This window comes from Onychostoma macrolepis, chromosome 08, assembly GCF_012432095.1.
Source record: "Onychostoma macrolepis isolate SWU-2019 chromosome 08, ASM1243209v1, whole genome shotgun sequence".
In the NCBI taxonomy this organism is placed as follows: domain Eukaryota; kingdom Metazoa; phylum Chordata; class Actinopteri; order Cypriniformes; family Cyprinidae; genus Onychostoma; species Onychostoma macrolepis.
In genome coordinates, this window is record NC_081162.1 from 19,717,574 (window position 1) to 19,730,650 (window position 13,077).

General features: G+C 34.8%; 1 protein-coding gene across 5 annotated transcripts in view; it reads left to right on the forward strand.

The window, feature by feature from the left end:
• The window catches only part of prkcz (protein kinase C, zeta), a 126,390-nt gene that overhangs the window by 78,317 nt on the left and 34,996 nt on the right, over positions 1–13,077 (forward strand). For all 5 annotated transcript variants that reach the window (XM_058784613.1, XM_058784617.1, XM_058784616.1 and 2 more), the window contains 5 exons: positions 1,292–1,423; positions 3,098–3,194; positions 5,702–5,754; positions 5,880–6,068; positions 12,749–12,846. In XM_058784613.1, coding sequence (XP_058640596.1) covers positions 1,292–1,423; positions 3,098–3,194; positions 5,702–5,754; positions 5,880–6,068; positions 12,749–12,846 — 569 coding nt within the window. The remainder of the gene's footprint in view (positions 1–1,291; positions 1,424–3,097; positions 3,195–5,701; positions 5,755–5,879; positions 6,069–12,748; positions 12,847–13,077) is intronic.

The following is a 13,077-nucleotide window of genomic DNA, read 5'->3' on the forward strand; positions in this document are numbered from 1 at the left end:
CTCTGAGGGTTTGTTGAAGGTCTGTTAAACAGATGATGCTCAGCTATCTGCTATGACAGAGAGGGGAAACTGTCAGAGGAAGTGCATGTCCGATAATGAAAGATTAGCATATTTTAATAGGATTATGCTACATGATGCACCGAAGTCCTGCTTTTACAGGGCCCCCCTGGTGGACAACTTGACTGAAGACTTCTGCTTGGTTTGTTATGTGATCTTTTAGCTTCTTTCTTGGTCTTGCCCATGTTCACCTGTGCTGTGTTTATTTTGTTGATGATTCCACAGTTTTGACCAGAATTATTTTCTATATTTCTATTATGCATTCATGTAGCACTTTTTACTGTGAACAGATGGAGAGCCTCACAACAAACTGAGCTTAGGATATTTTAATTTTTTTATGACTCACAGAGTGTGTGAGAGAGCAGGTGTGTGTGTGCATTTGAAACCTTAATGTTGGTTACAGCGCTGTCAGCAGAGTCCTCTGATCGTGCCTGAATTTTAAACAAAATCTGTTGAAAGCATTAGCGATGCCTTAAATATGTACAGGTGCTGAGTGTGTGTTAGCGTTAGACCGATAGCTTGCAATTTTAGCAACACATATAATGTAAATACATTAAGTATGATGCATGATATTTATCTTGCCAGTGTTCCTGTTAAAAATTGTTAATATGTATTTATTTTTTCCTTAGAGTTTAAATGCTTATTTAATTTAAAAAATAATACAGTAGAAACAGTAATATTATGATATATTTTTGCCTTGTAAAATATTCTATTTTAATATAATTTTTGGAAAATGTCATTTATTCAAAGCTAAATTTTCAGCAGCAATTACTCCAGTCGTCAGTGTCACATGATTCTTCAGAAATCATAATAATATGCTGATTTGATGAAACATTTCTAATTGGTATCAATGTTTAAAGCAGTTGTGCTACATTTTTATTGGGATTCATTGATGAATAGAAATAAAAGACAGCATTTATACTGAAACAGAAATGTCTTTACTGTCACTTTTGATCAATTTAATGCATACCTGCTAAATTAAAGTGTTAATATTTATTTATTTATTTATTTACTATTATTATTTTTTTTCCATTTCTAGTTTTATGCTTGTTTTTAATTCAGAATGCATTACTCAGCTGATGTGTGCTATCTACTCATGTGATATCTGTAGGACATCCCTTTTTTCCTTCGTAGTTTGTTGATTTACTCATTCATTGAAGTGTTTCGACTTGCTGAATGGATCATAGATAAAGCTAGTCTAACTTCAGTAATCATGTCTGTCTGTGTCTCTCAGAAAGCGTACTGTGGCCACTGCAGCGAGAGGATATGGGGACTGGGGCGTCAGGGCTACAAGTGTATCAACTGCAAGCTACTGGTCCATAAACGCTGTCACAAGCTCGTCCCACTGACCTGTCAAAGGCATATGGTGAGTCTTTCAGTCAGCTCTAAATATATTCATCGTCTGTCTGTTGTGACTGAGATTCTCAAATCAAAGTCACCCCATAGACTTGAAAGCATAAAAAAGAGAAACTGAACTTAGAAAATAATTAGTCTTTTCATTAAAATAAGCTCACCGTTTTTGTTTTCTTCTTGTTTTTGAGCTGTTAAGACTGTTTTCGTCTCTTCTCACTTCTCGAGTGTTGCTGGGGTTTCTAACAATGTTTCAGAGATCGACCTTGTGAAATCTGTCAGATGATAACAGTGTCTTGTCAGTATTGAATTGACCTGATTCTGAGCTTACACAGAATGTCGAAATCACAGACTGGAAACTGTCACATTGAAACATCTTCAATGCACTGCAGTTGTTTCATATGTCAGAAATTCAATATTCAGCAATGCACTTCTAGTTTATTTACATGACAGAAGACACCAGACCTCAGGTTTTCTTCTAACAGATTCCAAAGCTGATGAGTTTTATTCATCTTGACATTTTGTGAAGCAATTCTGTCATTCTCCTGCTGGCTACCTCTTTTCATTGTGGATTTTTTGTCTATCTCACTTTCTCACAAGTGTTTGTCCTCATTTTGTAGTTATACATTTATGGTCTTGAATACTTATATCTAAGAATACTTAGCTATAACTGACTCCCATATCTTCAGAGAGGCACACATTATACACATTATATAGAAATTATATAGTATTATAGTATTAGTAGTGTCAATATGGCCAGATAATATTGAAATACTCAGTAGATTTGTTTGTTTGTTTATTTATTTATAAAATGTCCTTAGTACTAGAATTGGAATCATTATTTTATTATATTAAATCGATATATTAATAATCTGTTAATAGTAATATTATTGTTATATAGCTATATATTATATTAATTTATAACTATATATTATAATAATTAATCATTTTAATATATTCATAATGTGATTAGTATAATAATATTTTTGTGGTCAAAAAGTTTGAACGTTTCAGAAGCATTTCAAAATATGACTTTTATTTTTTTATTCCAGTAATTATTACTATTATCATTGATTTATAATTAATAAGGAACCCATTATATAGAAATTATATAGTATTATACAGTAGTATATGTTATAGTATATATTGATATATTAATAATCTGTTAATAGTAATATTATTGTTATTTTTAATTATTATCATTATATAGCTATATATTATATTAATATATAACTATATAATAATTAATTATTTGAATATATTCATAATGTGATTTATTATAATAATATTTTTGGTGTGGTCAAGAACGTTTCAGAAGCATTTCAAGATATGACATTTTGTGAAATAGCGTAATAATGTAATAATTTTATCCACTGAGATTTAATTGGATTGTAGAAAGCAAACTGATATCGGTGGTTAATGTAATCTTTTTCTTGTGGTGTTAGTTACATCAACAGATACGAAAATTCATTTCAAAGGTAGTGAAAGTTATTAAATTTTGATGAAAGATTATGAAAAATTTGATCTTGCATAAGAGACCTTTATTAAGAAGGTAAATATGGTCAGTTTTGATTTGGGCATGTTTGGGTAACTAAGTGAATTATTTCATTAGAACCTCCAAAGAGGAGAGGGGAAAATATTGAAAAACTGAAAAATAGCTTGCCTGTATCATCTCTGTGTTTTTCTGCAGGATCCAGTCATGCCATCACAGGAGCCGTTGGTAGACGATGATAAAAGTGGAGAGGAAGTGGAGCTCCCCCCTGAGGACCCTGAGGAAACAGACGCAAGTAGGTCTCCATCTCCACTGTGTGTGTTTAAAAGCTGTTTTTGTATGGATATTGGGGTCATTCTGTCCTCTATCTGTCAGAGGGCACTGCTGACTGTGGTAGGATACTGTAGTACGTCAGGTGTGAGTAATGTCACATTGACCCGGTTGAGAGAGAAAGTCATGCTCATCCTTCAGAGACAGTCCAGTCTGTGGCTCCCTCTGCTGGGATCTGATAGCATTACACATTTCTCTTAAGCTGGGGAAACACTACACAATTAGCTGAAACTGAACTCAACACACTTTAGTGATTTGTGGAAGCAAATTGTTCTTTTAAATTGATTATTTGTAATGATTTAATTGAACCGATTTCAAAGCATTTGTAAATCACTCAACTGTGAGGGAGAACTTAGTTTGAGGGTTAAACTGTGTGGTAGGTGACATTTCAAAACATTTAATCTAATTAATGTAAGTGTAAAATGACTTCAGGCAGGGTTTCCGCGGGGCCTTAAAAAGTCTTAAATTTTACAAGAAAGTCTTAATTATGATTTCAAGAGGTCTTAAATTTGGTGACAGAAAGACTAGAATTGCGATATGGCTGAATGCGATGATTAAACTTCAAAAGGCTATGATTTCATTACATAAACATGAGCGCTGCACGTTCAAAGTCCGGTGCTGCACTGCTTTGTGTACTGCCTTTACCGGGAAACCGTTATATTTCTGCCAAATGCGACACCTGCTGGCAGAGAATGAATCAGTTAACATAGGTTAAACTAGTGCACGTATGAGTGCCTTCTTTCACTGCACGATTCAGTCTATTAAAATACATTAAGAATGATCACATAATTTAAGATATGGGGGCAGAAAATGTATAGCCTATATTTATATCATTTCATATAGTTAATGTCACACGAAGAGTGCCGTTTTTTTCTCCAAATGTCATGGCATGATTACAAATGTGATATTGATTTTATGCAACAGTTCAATAAACAATAAAAGTTAATGTTAAGAGACTTACGTTTTAGACACCATATTTCCTGCTTTTGCTCTATTTCTCAAACTAAAATCACTCCAAACACAGCCACGGCACAGTTTTGTATCTCTGAGCAACATGACGGTGTATCGTTCCTGAATGAATCAACTATGATTCGGTTCAATCGCAATGACTCACTTAATAACAGTGACTTGCTGCCACCTACTGGCAGTTTTAATTTCACATTTAAAGTATTAAATAATTTCAAACATCAGTTTTCAACGTTTTGTTTCAAATATCAAAACATTATTTATGCATTTGTAACTGCAGGTTAGCATTCTGTGTCCCTCTGAGCTGCATTAAACAGTGTGTAAATACATCTAAATGCCACTTCAGATGCATTGCAAAGATACATTTTGTTGATACTGATTTCATTTGCTTGGTAACAGCCCAAATGCAAGAATTTGACTCAAAAGATGATGCACACTTTTCGAAAAAATGGCTTAAAGGTAAAAATGCCCATAAAACTTCTTGGAAAAGATTAATTTCTATCACTGCTGTGACTGACCACACAGAAATATGAAGAATATCCAAAAAATTCAGGAATCAGCTGTCCACGGTAATCTTTAAGATACCAGCACAATAACACACTCGGCAAAATATTGTCTAATTATCATTATCGATAAAAAATGTTTTGTCAATATAATTCATGTTATTTAATCTGTATAATAATTTATTGATAATAATTGTTTAAATCAATATAATAATTAATACTTTTGACTTATCCATTTTCTTAAAAATGGTTTAAAGGCTAAAATGTAAAGTTGATCATTTTATAAAACTTTTTGTTTTTGTGAAAACTTGTATCTGAATTGTAAATTATGCTTTTTACAGTCATTTTACAGTTTAATATGGTACTATAGACATTGTCCTACCATGCTCATATGGTATTAATTTTATTTGTGCAGGCCTTAAAAAGTCTTAAATTTGAGCTTAAAAACATGCAGAAACCCTGAATCAGGGAACATTTCCGAGTGATGCATCAAACTAATTCATGGATTTTTTTTTTTTTTTTTTTTTTACTGTTGTGGAAGAATTTTTTTCCCAATGTTATTTATACTTTCTCCTATCCTCTCTTAATAATAATAATAATATTAATTATTATTATTGTTGTTATTATTATTTCTGAGTGATGCATGAGAATATTTTCATAAAAACTTCAAAAAAGTTTTTTTTTTTTTTTTTACTGTTGCATTGAAAGTAACCATCTAAATGGATAAATTCATTTTTCAATGTTAAAATAATTTCTCCTATCCCATCCTAATATGTAAATTAATATTTTATTATTATAATAATAATTATTATTATTATTGCTGATCATTATTTTTCCTGGGTGATACATCAAACTAACGTATCCCAATACAACTGCTGTTACACTTAAAGAGAATATTTTCAAATTTCAGTGTTAAAATACTTTCTCCTATCCTCTCTTCTAATATGTAGATAAAATATATTATTAATAATAAAAACTCTCTTTCTCTGTCTCTCAATTCCAGTCCCTTTTTTAGCACACAACCGGAAAGTGGAGAAAGCTGAAGATGACGCAGAGGTACAAATGCTCTTATTCACATTCTTCATATCCATACAATTTGTACAGGAAACATGAAACCTCACTGTATTTATGCACCTTTTTGAGTGTGTTTGATATAAATTGTTTCCACTGTGTGCACACAGGATCTGAAGGCAGTGGTGGACGGTATCGAGGGGATTCAGATCTCTCAGGGGCTCGGTCTGGGGGACTTTGACCTGATCCGGGTCATTGGGAGGGGCAGTTATGCTAAGGTGCTGCTGGTCCGACTCAAGAAGAACGAACAGATTTACGCCATGAAGGTGGTGAAGAAAGAGCTGGTCCATGATGATGAGGTAACAGACTGTTGTCGAACTGATGATGCTTGAGGGTGGGGCTGTTTCAGTTTCATCAAGATTACGCTTTATAGGTTTAACTGAATCCTGTTTAGGTATATGTTGCAATTTTTTTCTATTTATCAAATTGCAAAAATGAGATGGGAGATGATATTGTATGCAGTTCGTTTGCTGTGATGCCATTTGTTTGTGTGGCTAAAAATGTGGTATATGTGTTGCGCCTTACAGATCTGTGAAAATACAGAAAGTTGACTATAGTTTGGAAGAGTGAGTGTAATTTTCACCTGTAGATGGTGCTGTGGGATTGTGCTCCTTTTAAATAGCTAAATCCTCATTCATACTAAAGATGAAGACACTTTGTTCACTGTTTAGAAAACTGTTTGCCCTTCCATTATATATTTTTCCATTTCTCTTGTGTCCTCATAACATTTTTAGGAGCCAAATGAAGCCCAAAATCATTTGTATTAATGTTTTCCTGAGTATGGCATCGAAGAAAAACAACAACCATCAGAAAAAGACAAACATCTGCAGATAATAATAGAAATAAATGAATAATTTTGGAGCGATGGCCAATTGATAGATGCAGTTGTAGATGCAGAATACACAGATTGTTTTTTAGGATAACTTAAAACCATCATAAGAGTTAAATTACTCCCTTTGTCACAGCATAATTTTCATGCGTCAGTCTGTTTTAAAAACAGCCTGGTTAACGCCCACATTCAAACTGACAAAGTAAAGATTTTGTTTTGCTTAATAATTTCCCTTGGAAAAATAATCTCCCTTGAAAAAATAATTTCCCTTGAAAGTTTTTATATTATTGTAAGGTTTTAAGGAGTTTACACATACACAGTCATGTGAAAAGACACCCTATTGAATTCCATGGTTTTCTGTATCAGGACATAATAAAAAATATCTGGTCCTTGGCAGGTATTAAAATTTGGAAAATAAAACCTCAGATGAACAACGTCACACTTTGTCATTATTTATTTAACAAAATTAAAGCCAAGATGGAAAAGCCATGAGTGACAAAGCGGGACAAAGACATCCTGTGTCCATGACATCCTATGGACGTCCTGTGTTGCCTGTAGTTCCTCTTTTAGCAGCGATAACTTTAAGTAATAATTTTCTGTATGACTTAATCAGTCCCTCACATTGATCTGGAGGAATTTTGGCCCACTCTTTTTTACAGCGTTGCTCCAGTTTATTGAGGTTTGTGGGCATTTGTTTATGCGCTGCTTTTGCCACAGCATTTCAGTCATGATGAGGTCTGGACTTTGACTGGACTGTTGCAACACCTTGATTCTTTTCTATTCAGCCGTTCTGTTTTAGATTTACTGGTGTGCTTAGGATCACCAGCTGCATGACCCAGTTTTGGCCAAGCTTTAGCTGTCGAATGGATGGTGTCATGTTTGACTGTAGAATACTTTGGTATATAGGTGCTCAGATGCTGTGGCTACAAAACAGCCCTCCACCAGCATGTGTGACTTTTGAGATGAGGTGTTTGTACTGATATGCTCTTTAGGTTTTCACCAAACGTGCTGCCACATCTCCACTTTGGTATCATCTGTTCAAAGGACATTGTTCTAGAAGTCTTATGGTTTGGTCAGATGCAACTTTGCAAACCTAAATTGTACTGCCATGCTTTTTTAGATAGAAGAGGCTTTCCTCTGGCAAGCCTTCCAAACATGCCATACTTGTCCCATAATTGTTCTAATTTATAATTTAACATGTTAACTGAGGCCTGTAGAGTCTGCGTTGAAGTTCTTGGGTTGTCTGCCATTTCTCTGAGTGTTATATGATCTGATCTTGGGGTGAATTTGCTCCTGGGAGGATTGGTGTCTCTTTTGAGTCTTCCAATTGTGAATAAACTTCCTCACTGTAGAATGATGGACTTTAAATTGTTGGGAAATGGCCTTAGTACTCTTCCCAGACTGATGGCAGCAACAATTGTTTCTCTAAGATCATTGCTGATGTCTTACCTCCTTGGCATTGTGTTAACACACACCTGAAGGCTCCAGACCAGCAAACTGCCAAAACTTCTGCTTTTATGGAGGTGCTCACACTTGTTGATGATCAGTTAATCAAAGGCATTTGATTAGCAGTACCTGACTGTTATTTACCCTCTTAATTCCTATGTTAACAGTAAGGGTGTCCTTTGAACTTTGTCACACATGGATTTTCCATTTTGGCTATATTTTTGTTAAATAAATAATGATACAGTGCAGTATTTTATGTGTTGTTTTTCTGAGGTTTTATTTTCTTTATTTTAAGACCTGCCAAGGACCAGATATTTTTTTTATTATGTCCTGACTCCTGAAATTGAAAATCAATTCTAGGAATATATATATAAATTCAAAAGTTTGGGGTCAGAAAGAGAAATGTATTAATTAATTTTCAAAAGAAATGAATGCTTATATTGAGTAAGGACACATTAAATTGATCAAAAGTGACAGTAAAAATATTTATGATGTTACAGACGATTTCGATTTCAAATAAATGCTGGTCTTTTGAACTTTTGTTTATCAAAGAATCCTGCAAAAATGCATCACAGTTTCTCAAATGTTAAGCACCACAGCGGTTTTCTAATGTTTTCTTGAGCACCAAATCATTATATTAGAATGATTTCTGAAGGATCAGTGATGCTGAAGACTAGAGTAATGGCTGCTGAAAATGCAGCTTTGCATATATTAAAACAGTTATTTTAAATTGTAATACTATTACAAAGTATTACTATTCTTACTATATTTTTGATCAAATAAATGCAGCCATGGTCAGCATGAGAGACCTCAAACCTTTGAACAGTAATTTATTTATTGCAGTGAGATTTGAATTTATGATAAAGCACTAATACAATATTAAAAGTCATTATTCTGTTATCGTTGGTTGTCAAATAAAAGAGAAACCGAGTTTCTATGCACTGTAGCATTAGCCATATCTCTTTCTTCCCTTCTCTCTCTCAGTAAGGAAACCTGATATGTGTGAACAGGCATCAAATAGAAAGACAAACCAAACTCTGCAACTATTCATCACAAAGTAAACTCTGTACAGTCAAAGCTATTGTGTCTTTGTAAACTTGGCTTGCTCAGGAACATAAAGCCACATGGCTGTCAGCTAACACACATGAATGAAGTTCATGAAGAGCAGAGGTCCTTCCAGAATGACAGAGACATGCAGCTGACCTCTGAATAAGCACAAACAATGTAATGGCTTCCTGGAAATCAGGCGTTTCTTCAGGGAATGTGTTCTCCGTCTGTTTCACTGCACAGTACATGTGTGTTATGTGTATGTATGTGGACACGCACAATTCACACTCATTAAGGTTTAATGAACCTAAAAATTTAATGATGCATTCAATTTGCCATTTCATGCAACAGATTACAGTTTGACATGCTGTATTTAAGCAATAAGGTACAAAATGTGGTGCTGTATATAGTCACATTGTAGTCTAACTGCATTCACAATGTGTGACTGGCTTGAGTCCCTTATTTCCTCCATTAAAATGGTTACAACAAAATAAAATATTACTTAAGTATTGAGATATTTAATACTTACAGTATCTCACAGAAGTGAGTACACCCCTCACATTTTTGTAAATATTTTATTATATCTTTTCATGTGACAACACTGAAGAAATGAGACTTTGCTACAATGTAAAGTAGTGAGTGTACAGCTTGTATAACAGTATAAATTTGCTGTCCCCTCAAAATAACTCAGCCATTAATGTCTAAACCACTGGCCACAAAAGTGAGTACACCCTTAAGTGAAAATGTCCAAATTGGGCCCAATTAGCCATTTTCTCTCCCCGGTGTCATGTGACTCGTTAGTGTTACAAGGTCTCAGGTGTGAATGGGGAGCAGGTGTGTTAAATTTGGTGTTATCGCTCTCACTCTCTCATACTGGTCACTGGAAGTTCAGGAAGCACTGGTCGACCAAAGAAGTTGAGTGCACGTGCTCAGCGTCATATCCAGAGGTTATGTTTGGGAAATAGACGTATGAGTGCTGCCAGCATTGCTACAGAGTTTGAAGGGGTGGGGGGTCAGCCTGTCAGTGCTCAGACCATACGCCGCACACTGCATCAAATTGGTCTGCATGGCTGTTGTCCCAGAAGGAAGCCTCTTCTAAAGATGATGCACAAGAAAGCCCGCAAACAGTTTGCTGAGGACAAGCAGACTAAGGACATGGATTACTGGAACAATGTCCTGTGGTCTGATGAGACCAAGATAAACTTATTTGGTTCAGATGGTGTCAAGCGTGTGTGGCGGCAACCAAGTGAGGAGTACAAAGACAAGTGTCTTGCCTACAGTCAGGCATGGTGGTGGGAGTGTCATGGTCTGGGGCTGCATGAGTGCTGCCGGCACTGGGGAGCTACAGTTCATTGAGGGAACCATGAATGCCAACATGTACTGTGACATACTGAAGCAGAGCATGATCAACAGAGCAGTATTTCAACATGATAACGACCCCAAACACACCTCCAAGACGACCACTGCTTTGCTAAAGCAGCTGAGGGTAAAAGTGATGGACTGGCCAAGCATGTCTCCAGACCTAAACTTTATTGAGCATTTGTGGGGAATCCTCAAACGGAAGGTGGAGGAGCGCAAGGTCTCTAACATCCACCAGCTCCGTGATGTTGTCATGGAGGAGTGGAAGAGGCAACCTGTGAAGCTCTGGTGAACTCCATGCCCAAGAGGGTAAAGGCAGTGCTGGAAAATAATGGTGGCCACATAAAATACTGACACTTTGGGCCCAATTTGGACATTTTCACTTAGAGGTGTACTCACTTTTGTGGCCAGCGGTTTAGACATTAATGGCTGTGTGTTGAGTTATTTTGAGGGGACAGCAAATTTACACTGTTGTACAAGCTGTACACTCACTACTTTACATTGTAGCAAAGTGTCATTTCTTCAGCTTTGTCACATAAAAGATATAATAAAATATTTACAAAAATGTGAGGGGTGTACTCACTTCTGTGAGATACTGTAATGTAATATAAATATATATATATATATATATATATATATATATATATATATATATATATATATATATATATATATATATATATATATATATATATATATATATATTTAAATAGGACACTTTTTATCTTCACTTAATACATTTTCTAAGTAAATTAAGTATTGAGATATTTAGATAATATATTTTTTTATTTGTGTGGATACTGTGCAGTGATAAACACCTTAACAATTAGTCAAAATTAGTCATTTTATAGTTCATCTAAAATCATTTTAGACAACACTTTAAAATAAAATCTTGCCTGATTATCATATATGCATTTATGCACCTCATATGCATCAAGAGAGAGCGATTTGGGCATGAATAAACTGCAGACTGTTAAAGTGGTTAAAAATTAAAAATGCTGGAAAACTTAAAAGAAATGCTGACTAGTCTCAGCACCTAAAATATACACTTTCCTTTTATAGATTCATATTAATTTTAGCTTTAAATTCTGATGATGAACTAATAAATGCCCATGTTATTTGTCTACTATAGTCAGGTTTATTATAGTTAACTAAAAGTTTCTTGAAATAAAATTGCAGCAGCTTATAGCAGAACGACTGACTATTCAATTGATGGGGGAGGACAACTAGGAAGGAAAGAAACAGAAAAATGTAAGTAAGAGAGAAAATAATACTTAAAAAAAAAAAAAAATCATCTGTTTCTCTTCATTTCTTTATGCTGAGACTGTTTTCCTGTAATCTGCTTTCTACTCGTCCAGGAAATTAAATTGCTCTGATTTTGGAAATCAGGCTGTGTGAGTGTGGGTCAGGTTTTGCCTGCATTGTGGAGCTGAATGTCCCATGAGGAAAACAACTTAATAAACATGCTAATTAAAATCTAAAAACCCATAAAGGTTTCCGTAAGTGTCAAGCCTAAGGTCAGATGAAAGAAAACATCATTAACTCGATTTAAAAACAATATTCGCCAATAGAAAGTTCCAGACATGATAGAAAAACAAGCGTGTTTGTTTGGGCTGAGATCTCTCATTTCACCCTTAGCCTCCAAAAAGATGTTCATTGTCATTTTTCAGCTTTAGTTCTTGGGTAAGAGACATTCTCTTGAATTCTTTGAGCTGATTACAAGAGTTGCTTAATGTTAAAGTGTTGACAGAACAAAAATACTTGACTTTATCAACACATCTCTGGGTCCCGTCTTCACGCCCAGAGGCATTCTCAGTACAGATGTTTTATAACATTTTGTGAAATTAAAACTTCTGACAGATTAAAAAAAAAAAAAAGTGTTAGGTGTTTATTTTAAAGATGCTGTACATTTATATACCTTTATTGACTGATCTTGTGATTTATTTACATGTCTGTTTCTCTTTTCTCTGTTCCTTTCTGCACTGTACATGTCTTTTTAAAGAAGAAGAGAAAGGTGCTTTTCTTATTTAAAACATTTTTAATTCCGAGATTTGACTCCCCAAAGTGACAGCATGCAATAGTGCCAAGTGTTTTCCACTGTTAAACGATCAATAGATCAGGTTTTTCTCAGAAAACACAGGCTTGTTTTTTGTCCTACAATAGTCCCCCAATAGAGGTGGTGAAACTTCATGTCCTCTCCTCTAGTTCTTAGAAAGCACTGCAACATCTTGCTGTCATGCTCCTTTGCAGTTCATTATTCTTAAGTCACACGTCTCTCTCTCTTTTTTTCTGATGTAGGACATTGACTGGGTCCAGACAGAGAAACACGTTTTTGAACAAGCATCAACCAATCCATTCTTGGTGGGACTTCACTCTTGCTTTCAGACAGAGAGCCGGTGAGAGGAGAATGTATTTCATTCAGCAAACCTCTTTTCAGTTGCACATTCAAAATAAGAAACCTTCGTCACAAGAAAAGCAACCATAAAAGTCTGATTTCGGATTATGGAACAAGGTTGTCTCTTTCATGACTAAATGTGAAAGTAGCCATTATATCTCTCACATACAGCACATATGAAACAAAACTAAAAAGAAAAAAACAAAACATAAGTTTGAGTGTCTCCTGCTCT